The 16,460-nt window shown below is 42.7% G+C and overlaps 1 protein-coding gene across 4 annotated transcripts in view; it reads left to right on the forward strand.

Annotated features, from left to right (window-relative positions):
* Snx6 (sorting nexin 6) overlaps nucleotides 1-14,568 on the forward strand; it is a 40,359-nt gene extending 25,791 nt beyond the window's left edge. For all 4 annotated transcript variants that reach the window (XM_034514108.3, XM_034514114.2, XM_076941867.1 and 1 more), the window contains 6 exons: nucleotides 1,755-1,830; nucleotides 4,706-4,745; nucleotides 7,739-7,825; nucleotides 9,492-9,651; nucleotides 9,730-9,815; nucleotides 13,862-14,568. In XM_034514108.3, the coding sequence (XP_034369999.1) occupies nucleotides 1,755-1,830; nucleotides 4,706-4,745; nucleotides 7,739-7,825; nucleotides 9,492-9,651; nucleotides 9,730-9,815; nucleotides 13,862-13,915 (503 nt within the window). In that variant the 3' untranslated portion in view covers nucleotides 13,916-14,568. The remainder of the gene's footprint in view (nucleotides 1-1,754; nucleotides 1,831-4,705; nucleotides 4,746-7,738; nucleotides 7,826-9,491; nucleotides 9,652-9,729; nucleotides 9,816-13,861) is intronic.
* The last annotated feature ends 1,892 nt before the right edge of the window (nucleotides 14,569-16,460 follow it).

Raw genomic sequence — 16,460 nt, forward strand, 5'->3', positions numbered from 1 at the left:
TATGTGCTATATCCAGTTTTTATGTGGTGATGACCATCAAACCCAGTGCTTTGTGAATGTTTAGTAAACACACTCCCAGTTAAGCCACAGACATAGCCCCACACTGTTTTGATTCAGTCTGGCCTTGAACTTTGAGGCTTCCTGCCTCAGCTGTCCCCAAGACCTTTTTAAGGTGTGTCTGTTGGTTTTGTTGGTATATACTGGTAATCCCATTGCTTGAGGGCCAGCCTGGGCTATGTACCAAGTGAGATGAAATGGCTCAGTGGGTAAAATCTGTATTGTACAAGCACAGTGATTTTAGTTCAATCCCAGGAACCTACATAAAGGTGGACGAAGAGAACAGTTCCATAGTGTTGGCCTCTGGCTTGCACACTTGTCCTGTGACATGCCTGTGCCCACACTCAAAACACACGCTTGTTAATAATGTTTAACTTCTTTCTTATTTATTATCTTTTTTTAAAGATTTACTTATTTATTTATATGTATGAGTGCACTGTAGCTGCCTTCAGACACATCAGAAGAGGGCATTGGATCGATTCCGTTACAGATTTTTTTTTTTTTTGAGCCACCATGTGTTTGCTGGGAATTGAACTCAGGACCTCCTAACCGCTGAGCTATCTCTCCAGCCCCTAATAATAAAGTTTAAACAAATAAAATTTTAAAGAAGAAAAAAGTACAGGGAGGGAATGAATTGAAGAAAATATTAGTGATTTGTATTAATTTGGTCAAATAGATGGTGCCTAAAGAGAAATGATTGAGTTGATAATAGTTGATCACAGAATAAAATAAAGCAGGTCGTGGTAGCATGCCTATAATCCTAGCACTGTGGAGGCAGAGGCAGGAGGATTGAATGAGCCTCGGGTCACCTCATAATAAGTTCTGGAATTACTGGTATGCACCTTATACCTAATTTATTCAAAATTTAATAGACACATTGAGTCTGGAGAGATAGATCAGTTGCTAAGAGCACTTGCTCTTCTTCCAGAGGACCTAAGTTTGATTCCCAGCACCCATGTTGGACAGCTCACAACCACCTATAACTCCGTAGCTCCAAGGGATTTGAAGGTGGCCTTTTTTGGCCTCCAAGGAGATGTGCACTCAAGAACACATACCCTTACATAGATACAGATAATTTAAAATTTTGTCTTTTTAATCTTTCTACTTTTAGGCTGTAGATAGCGGAGTTTTCTGGAGAGGTAGAGAGCTCTAAAATCCTTTTTATGTTGATTTTGCCATCTTTTGGCTTAAATACTTAGTTATATTTGTGGCCCAAACCCAAACTCTTGTGGTTTGTAAGACCTTGACCTCCAGAATGCTGCCAGTTTTCCTGTCTTCACCTCCTCTGCTGCCCTTGGTTTCCAGCAGTACCGAGTCACACCTGCTGTCTGGTGTGCTGCTCTCTGTCGCTGTGACCCTCCCATACACTTCCCTTAGTCAGGGCGCGCTCTCCGCCTGGTAGAGTCACTCATCCTACACACGTGAGTTCATTCTGTAGTGTCCACCATCTCCCCAGCTTAGATGGCATTTTGTGTGTGTGTGTGTGTGTGTGTGTGTGTGTGTGTGTGTGTATCTGTATCTGCTCCCATCCATCCTAAAGCAATTTTCACATGTTCAGTGTCCACCATACTGCATTACAGTTGCTTGTTCCTTTACTCTGTGTCTTATATTTTGCAAATAGGTAATCAGTATTTTTAAATCAACAGGTTAATATATTATTAAAACTTGCTTTTTAATTCTTAAAACTTTCTCCATAGGTGCTGCTGATGATTACAATAGAATTGGGTCTTCATTATATGCTTTAGGAACTCAGGACTCTACAGATATATGCAAGTAAGGATTATAGTTAAGAACATTCATGTGGGCCGGGCAGTGGTGGCGCACGCCTTTAATCCCAGCACTTGGGAGGCAGAGGCAGGTGGATTTCTGAGTTCGAGGCCAGCCTGGTCTACCGAGTTCCAGAACAGCTAAGGCTATCAGAACAGCTAAGGCTATACAGAGAAACCCTGTCTCGAAAAAACAAAAAAAAAAACAAACAAACAAAAAAAAAACATTCATGTGACTACGGCAGACAAAGGATTTGCTGGCAGCAAAGGAAATACTACTTGTAATTTCCATAGGCATTTAGGATTTTTTTTATAAACTGGGTTTTTAGTATTATAAAATACTTGGTTTCTTTTTTGTCTTCTCATTTTCTAATTATTATTTTTAAATGTTCAACACTTCAGGCTGAGCATGGTAGTACATCCTTTAATCCCAGCACCAAGGAAACAAAGGCAGGCAGATACCTGTGAGTATGAGGCTAGCATGGTCTACATAATTAGTTCCAGGCCAGCTCTGTCTACATAGTGAAACCCTCTCGATAGATAGATAGATAGATAGATAGATAGATAGATAGATAGATAGATAGAACCTTTCAATATCTCGATAGACAGAGACAGACGGACAGACATTGGACACTTTACACATTTGCTATATATTTCATTGGAAGTCAGACTAAATTTTTTTTATAATGCCTTGGTTACCATTTTCCCACCTCCAGTGGTGTTTAATTTAAAACAATTTAAGTGGTTTACCACTGAGCTAAATCCTCAGTGACCCCCGACCCCTACCCCTGTCACCCTTCTCAACACTTTGTCACAAGGATCTTATGTAGCCCATGCAGGCTTCAAACTTACTGTGTAGCAAAGAGTGACCTTGGACTCTGGATTTTCCTGCTTCTGCTACCTGAATGCTGGCTGCTGGGATTTACAGGCATGTACTACCATTCCTCGCACTGACATTGAGATTTAAACAATTTTTTTTACATTTATTTATTTTGTGTGTGTATGTGTGATAAGGATGTATATCACAGCACATCATGGAATTGAGGCTGGATCAAGTTTGATATACATGACGCCTTGTTTCAAAAGTAAAACTGGAGAACAGATGTGGTATATATCTCATCCTAGTAAGACCCTGTCTCATAAAACCAAGAAGGAAGAGGAAAAAAGTCAAATCTTGGAACTAGAGAAATGTCTCAGTTTGATTCCTAGCATATATGTTTGTGGCTTAGAGCTACCTGTCATTTCTGTTCCAGGAGACCCAACAGCTTCTTCTGCACACATATAGAATACTCACACAGCATACCTACATTAAAATTTAAAATTACGGGGCTAGAGAGATGGCTCAGCAGTTAAGAGCATTGGCTACTCTTCCAGAGGTCCTGAGGTCAATTTTCAGCAGCCACATGGTGGCTCACAACAGTCTATACAGGGATCCAATGCCCTCTTCTGGCCTGCAGGTGTATATGCAGCAGAGCACTCAACATTAAATAAATAAATAAATAAATAAATAAATAAATAAATAAAATTAAATGATATACATTTACATGCAGGCAAAACACCCATACATATAAAAGTAAGTAATTTAAGTTGTTCATAGATGTGTATTCTTTGTATGTTCTATATACATACATGTTTTTTCTTTCCATTTTTATGTATATATGTGTGTGTCTGTGTGAGTGTATGACAACTGTGTGCTAGTGTCCTCAGAGGTCAAGTAGTATGTCATAGCCCCTGGAGCTGCAGTTACAGGTAATTGTGACATGGTGCTGTGAGCAGGACTCGGGTCCTCTGGAAGAGTAGCAAGGGCTTTTACCTGCTGAGCTATCTACTACAGGCCCCTCCAACTCCAACCCTCTTTTTGTTGAGATAGATTCTTACTATGTAACTGTGCTGGTCTCTTAACTCACAGAGATCTGCCTGCCTCCCAAGTGCTGTGATTTAAAGATTAAGCCACCACACCCAGCCTGGAGTATTGAAAATTTGATATTTAGACTTGCTACACTGTCTATTTGAAAGTGAATTCTGAGACAGCAGTTGCTTATTTATTTTTGTTTTCAGAAAAAAGGCTGCTACATCTGGAAGTGTTTAAAGTGGGGCTGGAGTTTGGTAGTAGAGCCCTTGCCTAGTGTGCATGAGACCCTGGGCTCAATTTTCTTAAATGCCAAAAATAAAGAACCAATCAATTTTTTTAAAGAAATATTTACTTACTTATTTTATATGTATGAATACACTGTAGCTGTCTTCAGATATACCGGAAGAGATTCCATTACAGATGGTTGTGAGCCACCTCAGTCCTCTGGAAGAGCAGTCAGTGCTCCTAACGGCTGAGCCACCTCTCCAGCCCCAGAACCAAACAATATTATCAGAGGATTCTAAAAACTGTTCTGACTTTAGTGTTTTCCTTTAATTGCTTGTTTTAAAAAATTTTCTTTTTTAACCTTTTTTGTTCTTGGAAACAGTGTCTCACTATATCTATATCGCTATATATCTTTGTAGACCAGACTGGTTCAGAACTCACAGAAATCCACCTGCCTCTGCCTCCTGAGTGCTGGGATTGAAGGTGTGCACCACCATACTTGGCTATCTGTTTATTTGGGAGACACACACTTGTATGTGTGCATAAGTGTAGAGGTCGAAGAACAATTTGGGGGAGTTTTTCTCTCCTTAACACCATATAGATTCTAGGGAATCAAAATAATACTGGGGTTTTAAATAAGCAGTTTATTGTTATTTAACTATTGAAGTTTTCAGTTAGCAAGATCATCAGATGCTTTATGTGATGAAACAAAAATTCCTTTATTAATATGGTTTGGAGTCATCTCTAAACAAAGTGAAAAATTAATCAAATGATGCATCTTGATGAAAGTATTTTTTCTTTGCAGGTTTTTCCTCAAAGTTTCAGAACTGTTTGATAAAACAAGAGTAAGTACTAAGCTTGAGAGAACTGCTGCATAGATTGTGCTAGTTTGAACATTGTGTGGCATTGTAAACCTAACATTGTATCCATTGTGAAACTAACATTGTATAGCACTGTAAAACAATGAGACAGAAGAGACGCCTCACACTTCTCATACATATGCATCCATGCATGGTGATACAAAGTCATAGTAATGTAAAAAATTATTCAAAATGTCAGCTGTGGTGACCTGTCAATGTCTAGTGTGTTGGGGTCCCAAATGTAGTGCTACATTAACAGGACACAATGACTATACAGCGTAGTCAGCCAATGCACAGTTTATTTGAAGTTTCAGCTTCTTTTAAAGGCAAAGCAGAATAAAGATTTTCCAGTTTGCAGTTCTCACCAGATGCTGTCTCCCTAGCAATAGCTTACCTTGGTTCAGTGTGACCCAGACCTCCTTGCAGACTGAGCAATCTGTCAGCAGTCCAAAGCTTAGATGTCTTGCCTTTTTTTTTTTTTCTTTCAAGACAGGGTTTCTCTGTATAGCCCTGGCTGTCCTGAAACTCACTCTGTAGACCAGGCTGGCCTCAAACTCAGAAATCCACCTGCAGATGTATTGCTTCTTATAATTAAAAACAAAGTTACTTTCTCATGAGAAAAGGGTCATGAAGGCCACTTCCTTCGGCATACAGCTTACTTGGCAGAACATCAAGACTGTCTGAAGAGAAAGTATGCTTATTTTGTCCCAGTATGCTGGGATTCTTAGGTACCCTTCAGTCACCTCAAAGCTAGCAGGCTGGGAGCAGCCTCCTGGTGCCATTTCTCTACAGTGACCCATACCAATAATCCTGGGACTCAGAAGCTGAGGCAAGAGGATTTTGAATTCAAGACCAAACTGGACTACATACATGACCTATCTGAGAAAAAGAATCTTAGGAGCAGTGAGAAGGCTCAAGGGCTACAGGGCTTTTGCTGTCAGGACCTGAGTTTGACCCTTACCTACATGATAGAAGAAGAGAAGCAACTTCTAAAGGCTGACCTCTGACATCAATGCTAGCACCACATACAGTTCCATTTCACCACATTTGTTCCCATTTGAATAACTGAGCATGGTTATTCTATGGTGAACTTGCTCACACTTGGTGATTTTTGTCACCTGTGTTTTAGCTGGTTGGTGAGCATGCTTTAAGAAATAAACAAATAGACAATTTTAACAGTAATTTTAGATACTTTTTTTTTTTTTTTTTTGGTTTTTGTTTTTTTTTGGTTTTTTCGAGACAGGGTTTCTCTGTGTAGCCCTGGCTGTCCTGGAACTCACTCTGTAGACCAGGCTGGCCTTGAACTCAGAAATCAGCCCGTCTCTGCCTCCTAAGTGCTAGGATTAAAGGCGTGCACCACCACCGCCCAGCTAGATACATATTTTTGAGTCAGGGTCTAGCCTTGAACTCTGTATAGCTGAGGATAACCTTGGAATACTGATCATGCTGTCTCCACCTCTCAAGTCCTGGAATCACATGTGTGTACCACCACAGATGACCTCATTTCAGCTTCATAGGGAGTACACAGAGTAGTGAGCGTAGTCTGCAGAGTATGGAGCAGTGGAGAAGGTCACACACACATTGCCAAGGCTCCCTAAAAACCACCACTTCTGTGTTGCTTTTTTTTTTATGTTTTTTTATTCCAGATATTTATGCTTGTCTGTGTTTGTGTGTTTATTTGCATCTTGATTCTTTTTAAAGGTGAATTATTTTCTAATATAGCCAATACTAAAAAAAAAAAAAAAAAAAAAGGAAAAGCCGGGCAGTGGTGGCGCACACCTTTAGTCCCAGTACTTGGGAGGCAGAGGCAGGCAGGTGGATTTCTGAATTCAAGGCTGCAGAGAGAGTTCTAGGACAGCCAGGGCTACACAGAGAAACCCTGTCTCAGACAAACAAACAAAAAATATAACCTACTGTTTTCCTCGATGCCACCAAATACAGATTTTTCCCTTTACTTTCTAAGTAATTAAGTTACTTTTTGTGGTATAACGTAAGTCAGGAGACACATTGGATCCCTTACTGCATTTAACATGTGTAACATCTCTCTGGACACATGTTGGTATACATGTTTAATCCCAGCCCTCAGGAATTAGAGTTGGTTGAATCTCTGAGTTCAAGGTTGGCCAGGGCTGCACAATGAAACACTCACTATCTCCGAAAATCAACCGGCAGCATCTCTCAGCTAGGTCTGAGGACATGCTGTAATTCCAACACTGGTGAGCAGCAGCAGTAGGGTCCTAAGTTCAAGGGTCCTAAGTTCCAACCTGGCCAGGTGACTTAGCACAAAAAGGCTTTTCAAAATTCCTGCAACCAATGTAAAATTGAAAGCAGGGAACCAATTTGTAGAAGTTGTTCTCTGACCTCATAGTGTGTACACTCACATATACATATGTACAATAATATTTTTTTTAAAACCACCCCCTCTAAATTATATGAGCCAGATGTAATGGGCTGGGCATGCCTATAATCCCAGCACTTGGAGGCTGGGGCAGGGGAATCATGGCTTCAGACCACCCTGGGCCACATAGTGAGACACTTTCTAAAAAACATTACCTTTATCATCTTCTCCTTCTTGGAGGGGGGCAGCTTTTGGAAACTGTAGTCCTGGCTCTTCTGGAACTTGATCTGAAGACCAGGCTGGCCTTGAACTAAACGATCCACTGACCTCTGCCTCAGAGTGCTGGATTAAAGGTTAGCCATCACCACGACCACTTGTCTTTCCATCTCATCTCAAAAAGCGATCCATTGACGAGCACCTACCAGTGCCATTGCATTAGATGCTATAATGGGGAAGCTAAAATGGTGGGAACCAGTTTTCAAATGTAGACATTCATTAATGTTATTTGATTTTTCTGTTCATTTCTTGTTGGAATTACCAAAGACATCCTGAAAAAGCAAAATGGGATCCATAGTTCTTCAGTGTTTTTACTTAAAGTAGAATGTAGCAGGTGACCTAATACACAGGTCCCCTCTTTCAGAAAATAGAAGCTCGGGTGTCTGCTGATGAGGACCTCAAGCTTTCTGACCTGTTAAAGTACTACTTGCGGGAGTCTCAAGCAGCTAAGGTAACTGCTGTCATTTCTTCAGATATGATCGGATGGAAAAGTGTGAGTTGGCTTATGAGGACACTGGTTTGTATTTTCACGCTGTGTGCAGTGCTCTGTTATGGCTGGGATCCTACCACTTGGTGGGGTGGACAGGAGAAATGAGTGTGAAGTTGTCTTGGGCTGTGTAGTGACTCAAAAGATAAATAAATTCGTAACTTTCCTGGAGCCAGGCATAGTGGTGCACACTTTTGATCCCAGCACTCCAGAGGCAGAGGCAGGTGGATCTTGGGGTTGGAGGCCAGCCTGGTGTATAGTTAGTTGCAGGACAGCCTGGGCTATACAGCAAAACCCTGTCTGGGAAAAAAAAAAAAGTGTTCAAATAAGATTCATATACCTACTAGTTTCTGATTTGGTCTAAATAAATCTCTGGCTGACTTGAGGATTCTATTAAATAGAAGTACCTTGTATTTTAAGGCAACTCATATTTCCTGCTGTATATAAAAGACTTAGTTATCAAACAGCAAAGACCTAGAAAAACAAAATAAAACAAGTATTTTAAGACAGATGGGTAAAAAGCACTGAGAATACCCTAATTTTCAAATCAGTTGTGGTTTGTGTACTGCCATGGTATGGGCATGGTTGGCCAGAGTTTGGCTGGGATAAAACATGTACGCCCCCAGTTGGCTTGAATGCGGTTCTTGCATTTGTTCTACTACTTAGCTCTACCCCAGCCCAGGTACTCACTTCTGAAGGCTTTGTTATCCAATGAGGTTGAAATAGGTAACTTTTTAGACATGGCTTTAGAAGTAAATCTGGCTGCTGCTCACTTCAGCAGCACATGTATTAAATTGGAATGTGTAGAGAAGATTCGTGTAACCCCTATATAAGAATGACTTGCAAATTCATGAATCCTTTTGGGGGTTGAGGTGGAGTGGTCTCACTGTAAGGCCTTGGCTGGCCTCTAGTTCACAGAGATCTGCCTGCTTTTGCTGTCTCAGATTAAAGTCACACATCAACACACCCAGCTCAGTATTTTCTAACTTCATCTGAGGATCAGCATTTACCTTTTAATAAATGTTGTGGGATTAAGAAGGAAGAAATCAGCTGGGTAAAGTAGCCCTTGCCTTTAAGCCCAGCACTGGGAAGGCAGAGGCAGCTGTATCTCTGTTGAATGCTAGGCCAGCCAGGGCTACATAGTGAAACATTCTGTCTCACAAAAAGAAATGGGGGTTGAGGTGGGCTAAATCAGGTCTATTGTTGGGGATGCCTGTAGTCCTGGCGCTTGGGAAGAGGAGACTGGATCAGGAGTTCTAAGTCATCTTCAGCTTTGTAGTGAGTTTGAAGCCATCCTGGACTACTTGGGACCCTGGCCAGAACAGGTAAATTCATGGAGACAGAAAGCTGATAGTGAGTATGGACTTTTCTTATTGAATGGTGAATAGTGTCTAAAATTGGTTCAGATAGTTATTCAGCTCTGCACATAGTATAAGCCCTGAGTTGTATATTTTATTTGGGTGAGTTGTAAAGTATGGGAATTCTATTTCAATTAAGCTGTTATTTATTAAAAAACATTTAGGGGCTGAGAGCATAAAGTGTGAGTCCTGGTTCGAGCCCAAAACAAAGTATTTAGAAGTCCCCACTGTGGTAAGGGTGCAGCATGCACTGTGAGTGTTCTGTCTCGCAGGACCTCCTCTACAGAAGGTCTAGATCGCTGGTGGATTATGAGAATGCCAATAAAGCACTGGACAAGGCAAGAGCAAAAAACAAAGATGTTCTACAGGCTGAAACGTCCCAACAGTTGTGTTGTCAAAAGTTTGAAAAAATATCCGAATCTGCAAAACAAGGTACTGATGACGTGTGTGCCTTTGTGCTCAGTGCGTGCTTTATGATGGCCATTCTAATTGTTTTATTTTTGTTTACAGAACTGATAGATTTTAAGACAAGAAGAGTTGCTGCATTCAGAAAAAATTTAGTGGAACTTGCAGAACTAGAACTGAAGCATGCAAAGGTAGTGTCATTAAATATTTAATCATGAGGGCTGGAGAGATGGCTTAAAAGCACTGACTGCTTTCCCAGAGCTCTTGAGTTCAATTCCCAGCAACCACATGGTGGCTCACAACCATCTGTAATGAGATCCGATGCCCTCTTCTGTTGTGTCTGAAGACAGCTACAGTGTACTCATATACATAAAATAAATCTCGCGGGGAGGTGGTGGCAGAGTTCGAGGCCAGAAATCCACCTGCCTCTGCCTCCCAAGTGCTGGGATTAAAGGTGTGCACCACCACTGCCCAGCTCAAAAGAATCTTCAATCATGTAAGTTTTAAATTGAGTCAGTTATAGAATAGATGCTGACCCTTTGGTCCGCCTCCTGCAGGAGGTTGATCCAACTGTCCTTGGATTACTTGGATATTTTCTTTACACTTGTGTGTGTGTGCACACGTTTGCATGTGTGTACGTGTAAAGATCAAAGGCCACCTCTTGGGTTTGCTCCTCCCTCGTATGAGTTTCCAGATGAGCTGAGGGTTCGGGCTTATGCAGTAAAAGCTCGTAGTTGATTGGCCCTCTCAGCAGTCCTTATTTGGGATTTTGTTGTCTTCAGTACTAGACTTTTACCCAGGATTCTGTGCATGCCAGCCAGCATTCTGTCACTCAGCTACACTCCCATCCTGAGAGCATGGGAATGAGGTGGTCTGGTTGTTGAGGCAGCTTCTTAACTCTACAGGCTTGGTTAGAGCTCACTAGGTAGACCAGGTTGGGCTTAAACTCAGTGTTCTTCCTGCCTCAGCCTCTACTTGGGAGGCTGTACTGTGTGATCTACACACATGCTGAGACATTCAAACATGCATGCATGCACACACAAACAATGTAAACAAAAATACTGTTTGGTGTTTGCCAATGGTGGTAATGCATACCTGTAGATACACCAGAAGAGGGCATTAGATCCCATTACAGATGGTTGTGAGGCAGAGGTAGAGTCACAAGTTCAAGGCTAGCCTGGGTTACACCTTTGGGGCTGGAGAGATGACACAGTTACAGGCACCTGAATCAGGTGACTCAAAACCATCCTAGCTCCATGTTCAGGAAATGGAGACCTTTGTGGCCTCCATAAGCACCTGGCTATATGTAGTAAACACATACAAATAAAAACATCTCTTTTTAAAAACGGAAAATGTCTCAAAAAAACAAAAAACAAAAAAAACAAAACAAAACAAAAAAACCCATGAAAGCCAATGGAATGGAAACCAATATTCCATCCGGTGGGTGAGTAGATGAATTGTGGTGTATTCATACATAGGCTATAATTCTACGAGAGCAAAAAAAGAAATAAAGTCCTAATAGAGCATGGAAGGTTTTCTATTTTTTGTTTTTCTCTTGAGACAGGGATTTTGCATAGCTGTGGCTATTCTGGAACTAGCTCTATAGAACAGGCTGGCTTTGAACTCACAGAGATTCACCTGTCTCTGCTTCCAGAGCGATGGGATTAAAGGTGTGTCACCACCACCCAGCAAGATATTTTTTTTAATTATTTTTATTTCATGGCATTGGTGTTTGCCTGCATGTGTGCCTGTGTGAGGCACTGGATGCCCTGGAACTGGAGTTACAGTTGTGAGCTGCTGTACTGGGAATTAACCCAGGTTCTCTGGAAGAACGATCAGTGCTTTTAACCACTGAGCCTCCCACCTCCCCAGCCCATGATCCCTGTTTTTTAAAGCCCATCAATGTGTGTGTGTGTGTTAGAGGAATAGCTCAACAGGCTGAGAGCACTGGTTTTTTTTGTTTTGTTTTGTTTTTGTTTTTGTTTTTGTTTTTGTTTTTTTAGAAAGGATGGGTTTCATTCCCAGCCCCCACATGTGGTTTGTAACTCCAGTGCTAGAGAATTAGAGACCCTTTATAGGCACCAGGCATGCATGGAGTGTGCATACATACATGCGTACCAAAACTCATATACATAAAATAAACCTGAGATTTCTTTTTTTTTTTAATCCATGGATGGTTCTTGTTTGAATCTACTATTATGCTGGCTTCAGAATGTTGATTTTCATTTTTCTTTTCTGTGATGCCTATCAAATCCAGGACTTTGCATATGCTAGGCAAGTATTTTACCACTGAGCTATACCCCATCTTCAAATGTTGATATTCTCTCTCTCTTTCTCTCTCTCTCTTTTTTTTTTTTTTTTAATTTGAAACTAAAATCTCCCAAAGCTCACTCTGTAATTCAGGCTTGGTTTAAACTCAAAACTCATGGCAGTACTTCTATCCTGAGTTCTGGAATTACCAGAATGTGCTATAGTGGCTTGTGTTCTCGTTCTCTCTCTCTCTCTCTCTCTCTCTCCTCCCCCCCACACTGATCCAGAGGCAGAACTCACTCTGAGTTACCTCTTCAGCACCACGTCAGCCTCCAAGCTGCCATGTTCCCACCATGATGATCATGTAGTAACCCTGTACACCAGTCCCAGTATACATGTTTTCCTCTGCAAGAGTTACCATGATTGTGGTGTTTCTTCACAGCAATAGAAACCCTAGCTAACAACCATCTGGGATTACAGAGGTTCCACTACACTCAGCTCTTTACTTGGGTTTCAGGGACTCAACTCAGGTCATCAGGTTTGTGAAGCAAGTGCCTTTACCTGTTTCATCTGCCTCCCATTCCCTACACCACAGGTTTAAAGTACCAGGGTTTTGTTATGTAGTCTAGCATGGTCTCAGACTGACCAGTCTCCTGCCTCAGGCTCATAGGGGCTAGGGTTACTGGCGTAAACCTCTACACCCAATGTGAAGGTTCTTCCTTTTAGCACAATGTTGTGTCTTAGTCATTGTTCTAATTCTGTGAAGAGATACCATAACCAGGGCAACTCTTTTCCCTTTTTGGTTTTTGAAACAGGATTTTTCTGGGTAGACTAGGCTGGCCTGGAACTCAGAGATCCACCAGCATCTGCCTCTGCCTCCCAAGGGCTGGGATTAAAGGCATCACCACCATCCAGCTCAAAGAACCTGTTATAAAAGAAAGCATTTAAATGGGGACTGGCTTACAGTTTCAGAGGGTGGTCCATTATTATCATGTTAGGGAGCATGGAAGCATGCAGGCAGTAGCTAGAACAGTCTGAGACCTTCACAGCCTGATCCACCAGCAAAGAAACCCCAAAGCCTACCCCACCCCTACCTGCCCCTGTGACACAGTTCCTTTAAGAAGTCCACACCTCCTAATGCCACTCCCTAAGTATTCAAATATGAGTCTATGGGGCCATCCTTACTCAAACCACCACAATGGCTGTAGGGGAGTTTAAACAGGGTCTCTCTCCGTAGTCTTGGCTATACTAGAACTCACATAGCTCCATCCACCTGCCTCTATGTCCCAAATGCTGGAATTAAAGGCATGTCTACCAGATGCCACTCGTATCTCTTAAGTTTTGAAGCAACTTCAGATGTTCTACAAATGGCTACCTGCATGTGAATTTTGTAGAATACTTTTGTGTGCAATGTTAGTGGGTTTTTTTTTTTAATACTAGTTTAATGGCCTGACATACAATCAAAAATCAAATTCACTAGTTAACTTTGGACTCAAAAGTCTTAATTTTACCCTTGCCAAAAACATGTCAAGGATGTGGAGAGATGGTCTGGCTGCTGAGAGCACTGGCTGCTCTGCTCCTGCAGAGGACCCAGGTTCTTCAGTTCCAGCACCCACAGCGACTTAAAGTTGTAGTCATTCCAGTTCAGGGGACCTGATGCCCTCTTCGGACTAAGCACTCACGCACATAAAATAAACATGAATCTTCTTTTTTTTTAAAGTAAAATAATCTAAACCATTCATTCTCATCTAGATAGAAATTTATTTACTGAACAAGTTGTGTGTTTAAACTGTTAAAGAGATGTTTCTAGAATTGTTGACATTAGAATACAATTTCTTTTATGCTTGCTTGTGTGTGGCCCCTGACTTACATGCAGGCGAAACACCCATACATATCATCAAATAACAATAAAATTTTTTACAAACAACAACTCTTGCAAGTTGTTAGGACTGAAAAAAATGGTGATTGGTTGTTTCCTCCTTACTAGGGTAATCTCCAGCTTCTGCAGAACTGCCTTGCCGTTTTAAATGGAGACACATAGGCTTCACTCCACCTTCTGATGAAAAGGGCTGCCTTCAAATCTGGTTTGTTTTCCTGACGACCTCTGGCATCTAAGCTCACTGGGAACAACAGAAACAGCGGGCACAGTGCATCGGCTCTTCTTCTGAGAGACAGTGGAGCAGCTGGGCTCACTGGCCGCAGGGTAGCGGCCTGCCACCTCGCACTCCACCTTCCAAGAAGCCCAAAGTTCAACCTCTTTTCTTTAAGTAGCCTGTCTTAACTGTGTTTATTTCGTATGTGGCGATTCTATGGCTGCAGGCCTTATTTACCTAAGAATCGCTTGTCCAGTTTTAACATTCTCAAAGTACATTGTTCACACAAGATAAAGGTTGCCTTTCTCAATATTGTTTTAAGCATCCTGTTCCCTTAGTTCTTTCATGTATCCGTGTAAAGCATCTTGATGAGACTTACTTTAAATTAATGAACGTAGAAGTTTTGGGTCAGACTTTATGTGAGCTTTATAAGTATGATCTCTGAAGAAAAGCAGATGTGTTAGTATGTTTGCCTTAAACTTGTGAACTAAACCAATATTGTAAACGCCCAGAGGCACCAGCGGCGTTTTTACTCCGTGCCCCTTGTATCGCTCTGGAATTCGGGGTAGCTACAATAAATCTACTCCGGTATTATGCTTTACAGTGCAGGGTTTTTCTTTTTCTTTCTTTCTTTCTTTCTTTCTTTTTTTTTTTTTTTTCTTCTGTTGAAATGGCCAAACCAGGTTCACTGAATGCTTTACCTCTCATAGAGTGACCCAGTTTTCTGGGTGCACTGTTTGAGAATGCAGCAGCAGCATGGCTCCCTGGCTCCCGTCCCTGTCTCAGTCAGATAACCATGAGACATTTGTCAACCGAGCACCTTGGTGCCTACCATGGCTGTGTAGTGAGTGGTGTAGAGGGAACTGTCTGCTAGGAGGAGAAGCGTGGCGGGGGGAGGGGATCCCCAGGACGAAAGTGGGGTACAGACAGGATGCGGAGTCCCTGGAGTGAGTCCCTGGATGTGTGTCAGGCACGTCTGGTCTTTCTGACTGGCCCAGACATGATCCCCGTGTTCCTGGCCTAAACTTGAGTTGGATGATGGACTTCTCTTACCTTTTCCTTACTCCTCTCCTATTTGGAAACCACAGGAACTTGAGCCGGTCACCCTGGAACGGGTTCCTAGATTGTTTACATTTCTCTAAACCATCCTGAAGATTCCATACAGGTCAAGTCCCAGACCCAGCCTCAGCCTCTCTCAGCACACATTCTCTCCCTGTGTGGTTAGTGTACTTGCTCTCTCGACTGACGTTTCCCCATGCCATTCCATTGGTTTTCCTGTTGCCCCAGACATCGTTTTCGTCCTTCGTTCCTTCATGTATGCGAACTTGATTGGTAGAAATACACCCACGTGGTGTCCACCAGTGAGTGAGTGCAGGACCAAGAGCCCTTGCTTCTAGATTCTGTCCGGCCCTCACCTGCTGCTCTTGAAGCCTCAATCCGGAATGGGCAAGATCCTCTTGACTTCTGGCTCCATTCTCTGCTATAAAGGACAGGTTGACCTACCTCACAGGGATGTTGTGAGGATTAATAAACGTTGGTGCCGTGCTTCGGAAATGTGAAGGTGCTGTGTAAACTCCGAGAGATGGAAGTGGCCCAAAGCACACGACGGTTCTCTTTCCCGTGGGTTGTTTGTTTTTATCAACGTGGTCTCCTTAGGAGGGGAAAAGAGTAAATATTCCGAACATTAGATTTTTTGCTTATTTTTTCTGTACTGTATAGAAGTGCTTTCGCCTGCCCCTCTGTGTGCCCCATGTGTGCAGTGCCAGAGAACACCAGAAAATGGGAAGGTGAGGCAGAAGAGAACATAGGATCCCCCAGAACCGGAGCTTCGGTGTGGAGGATGCTGGAAAACGAACCCCGGGTCCGAGGGAAGAGCAACCAGTGTGCTCCATCACCGGAACATGTCTCCAACCCGTGTTCTATGTGCAGATGAGTGTGTAGTGTGTGAGGGCAGGGACCTGGGCGAAGGTCGGAGGAGCACTTCTGGGAGTCAGATCTTCCAGCACGTGGATTGTGGGGATCAAACTCCAGCTGCCAGCTGTGAGGCAGGTGTGTTTGCCCCGCTAAACCTACTTATCAGGTCCTGGATTCCTTGTGAGCATGTGTCTGGGGAAGTTAGTAGCAGCTATCTATACTTGTCTGGAGGCCTTGGGTAGGCTGCATAGCCTACAAAACGATCAGATAGTGTGCAGGGCTTTCTCACCAAGACCTGGAAAATAACCTGGGTAGTTGGGCCTTGTGCTGCATGCCTGTGATCCCAGGCCTGCTGCTGTGCGGTTCAGGCCAGGCAAGACCCAGAGGTGAACGCCTGCCTCTCAAAACAAGGGAGGGCAGGCGTTGTGGTGCACACCTGTAAGCCCAGCTGCGCCTGGGGGACCTCTGAGTCTGATGCCAGCCTAGTCTACATAGGAAGTAACGGACCAGCCAGGGCTACATGGATGTTGTACCCCATCCCCACCCCAAAAGGGTTTGGAGCAGCAAGCAGGGTGGCTC

Source organism: Arvicanthis niloticus, chromosome 11, assembly GCF_011762505.2.
Source record: "Arvicanthis niloticus isolate mArvNil1 chromosome 11, mArvNil1.pat.X, whole genome shotgun sequence".
NCBI classification, from domain to species: Eukaryota; Metazoa; Chordata; class Mammalia; order Rodentia; family Muridae; genus Arvicanthis; species Arvicanthis niloticus.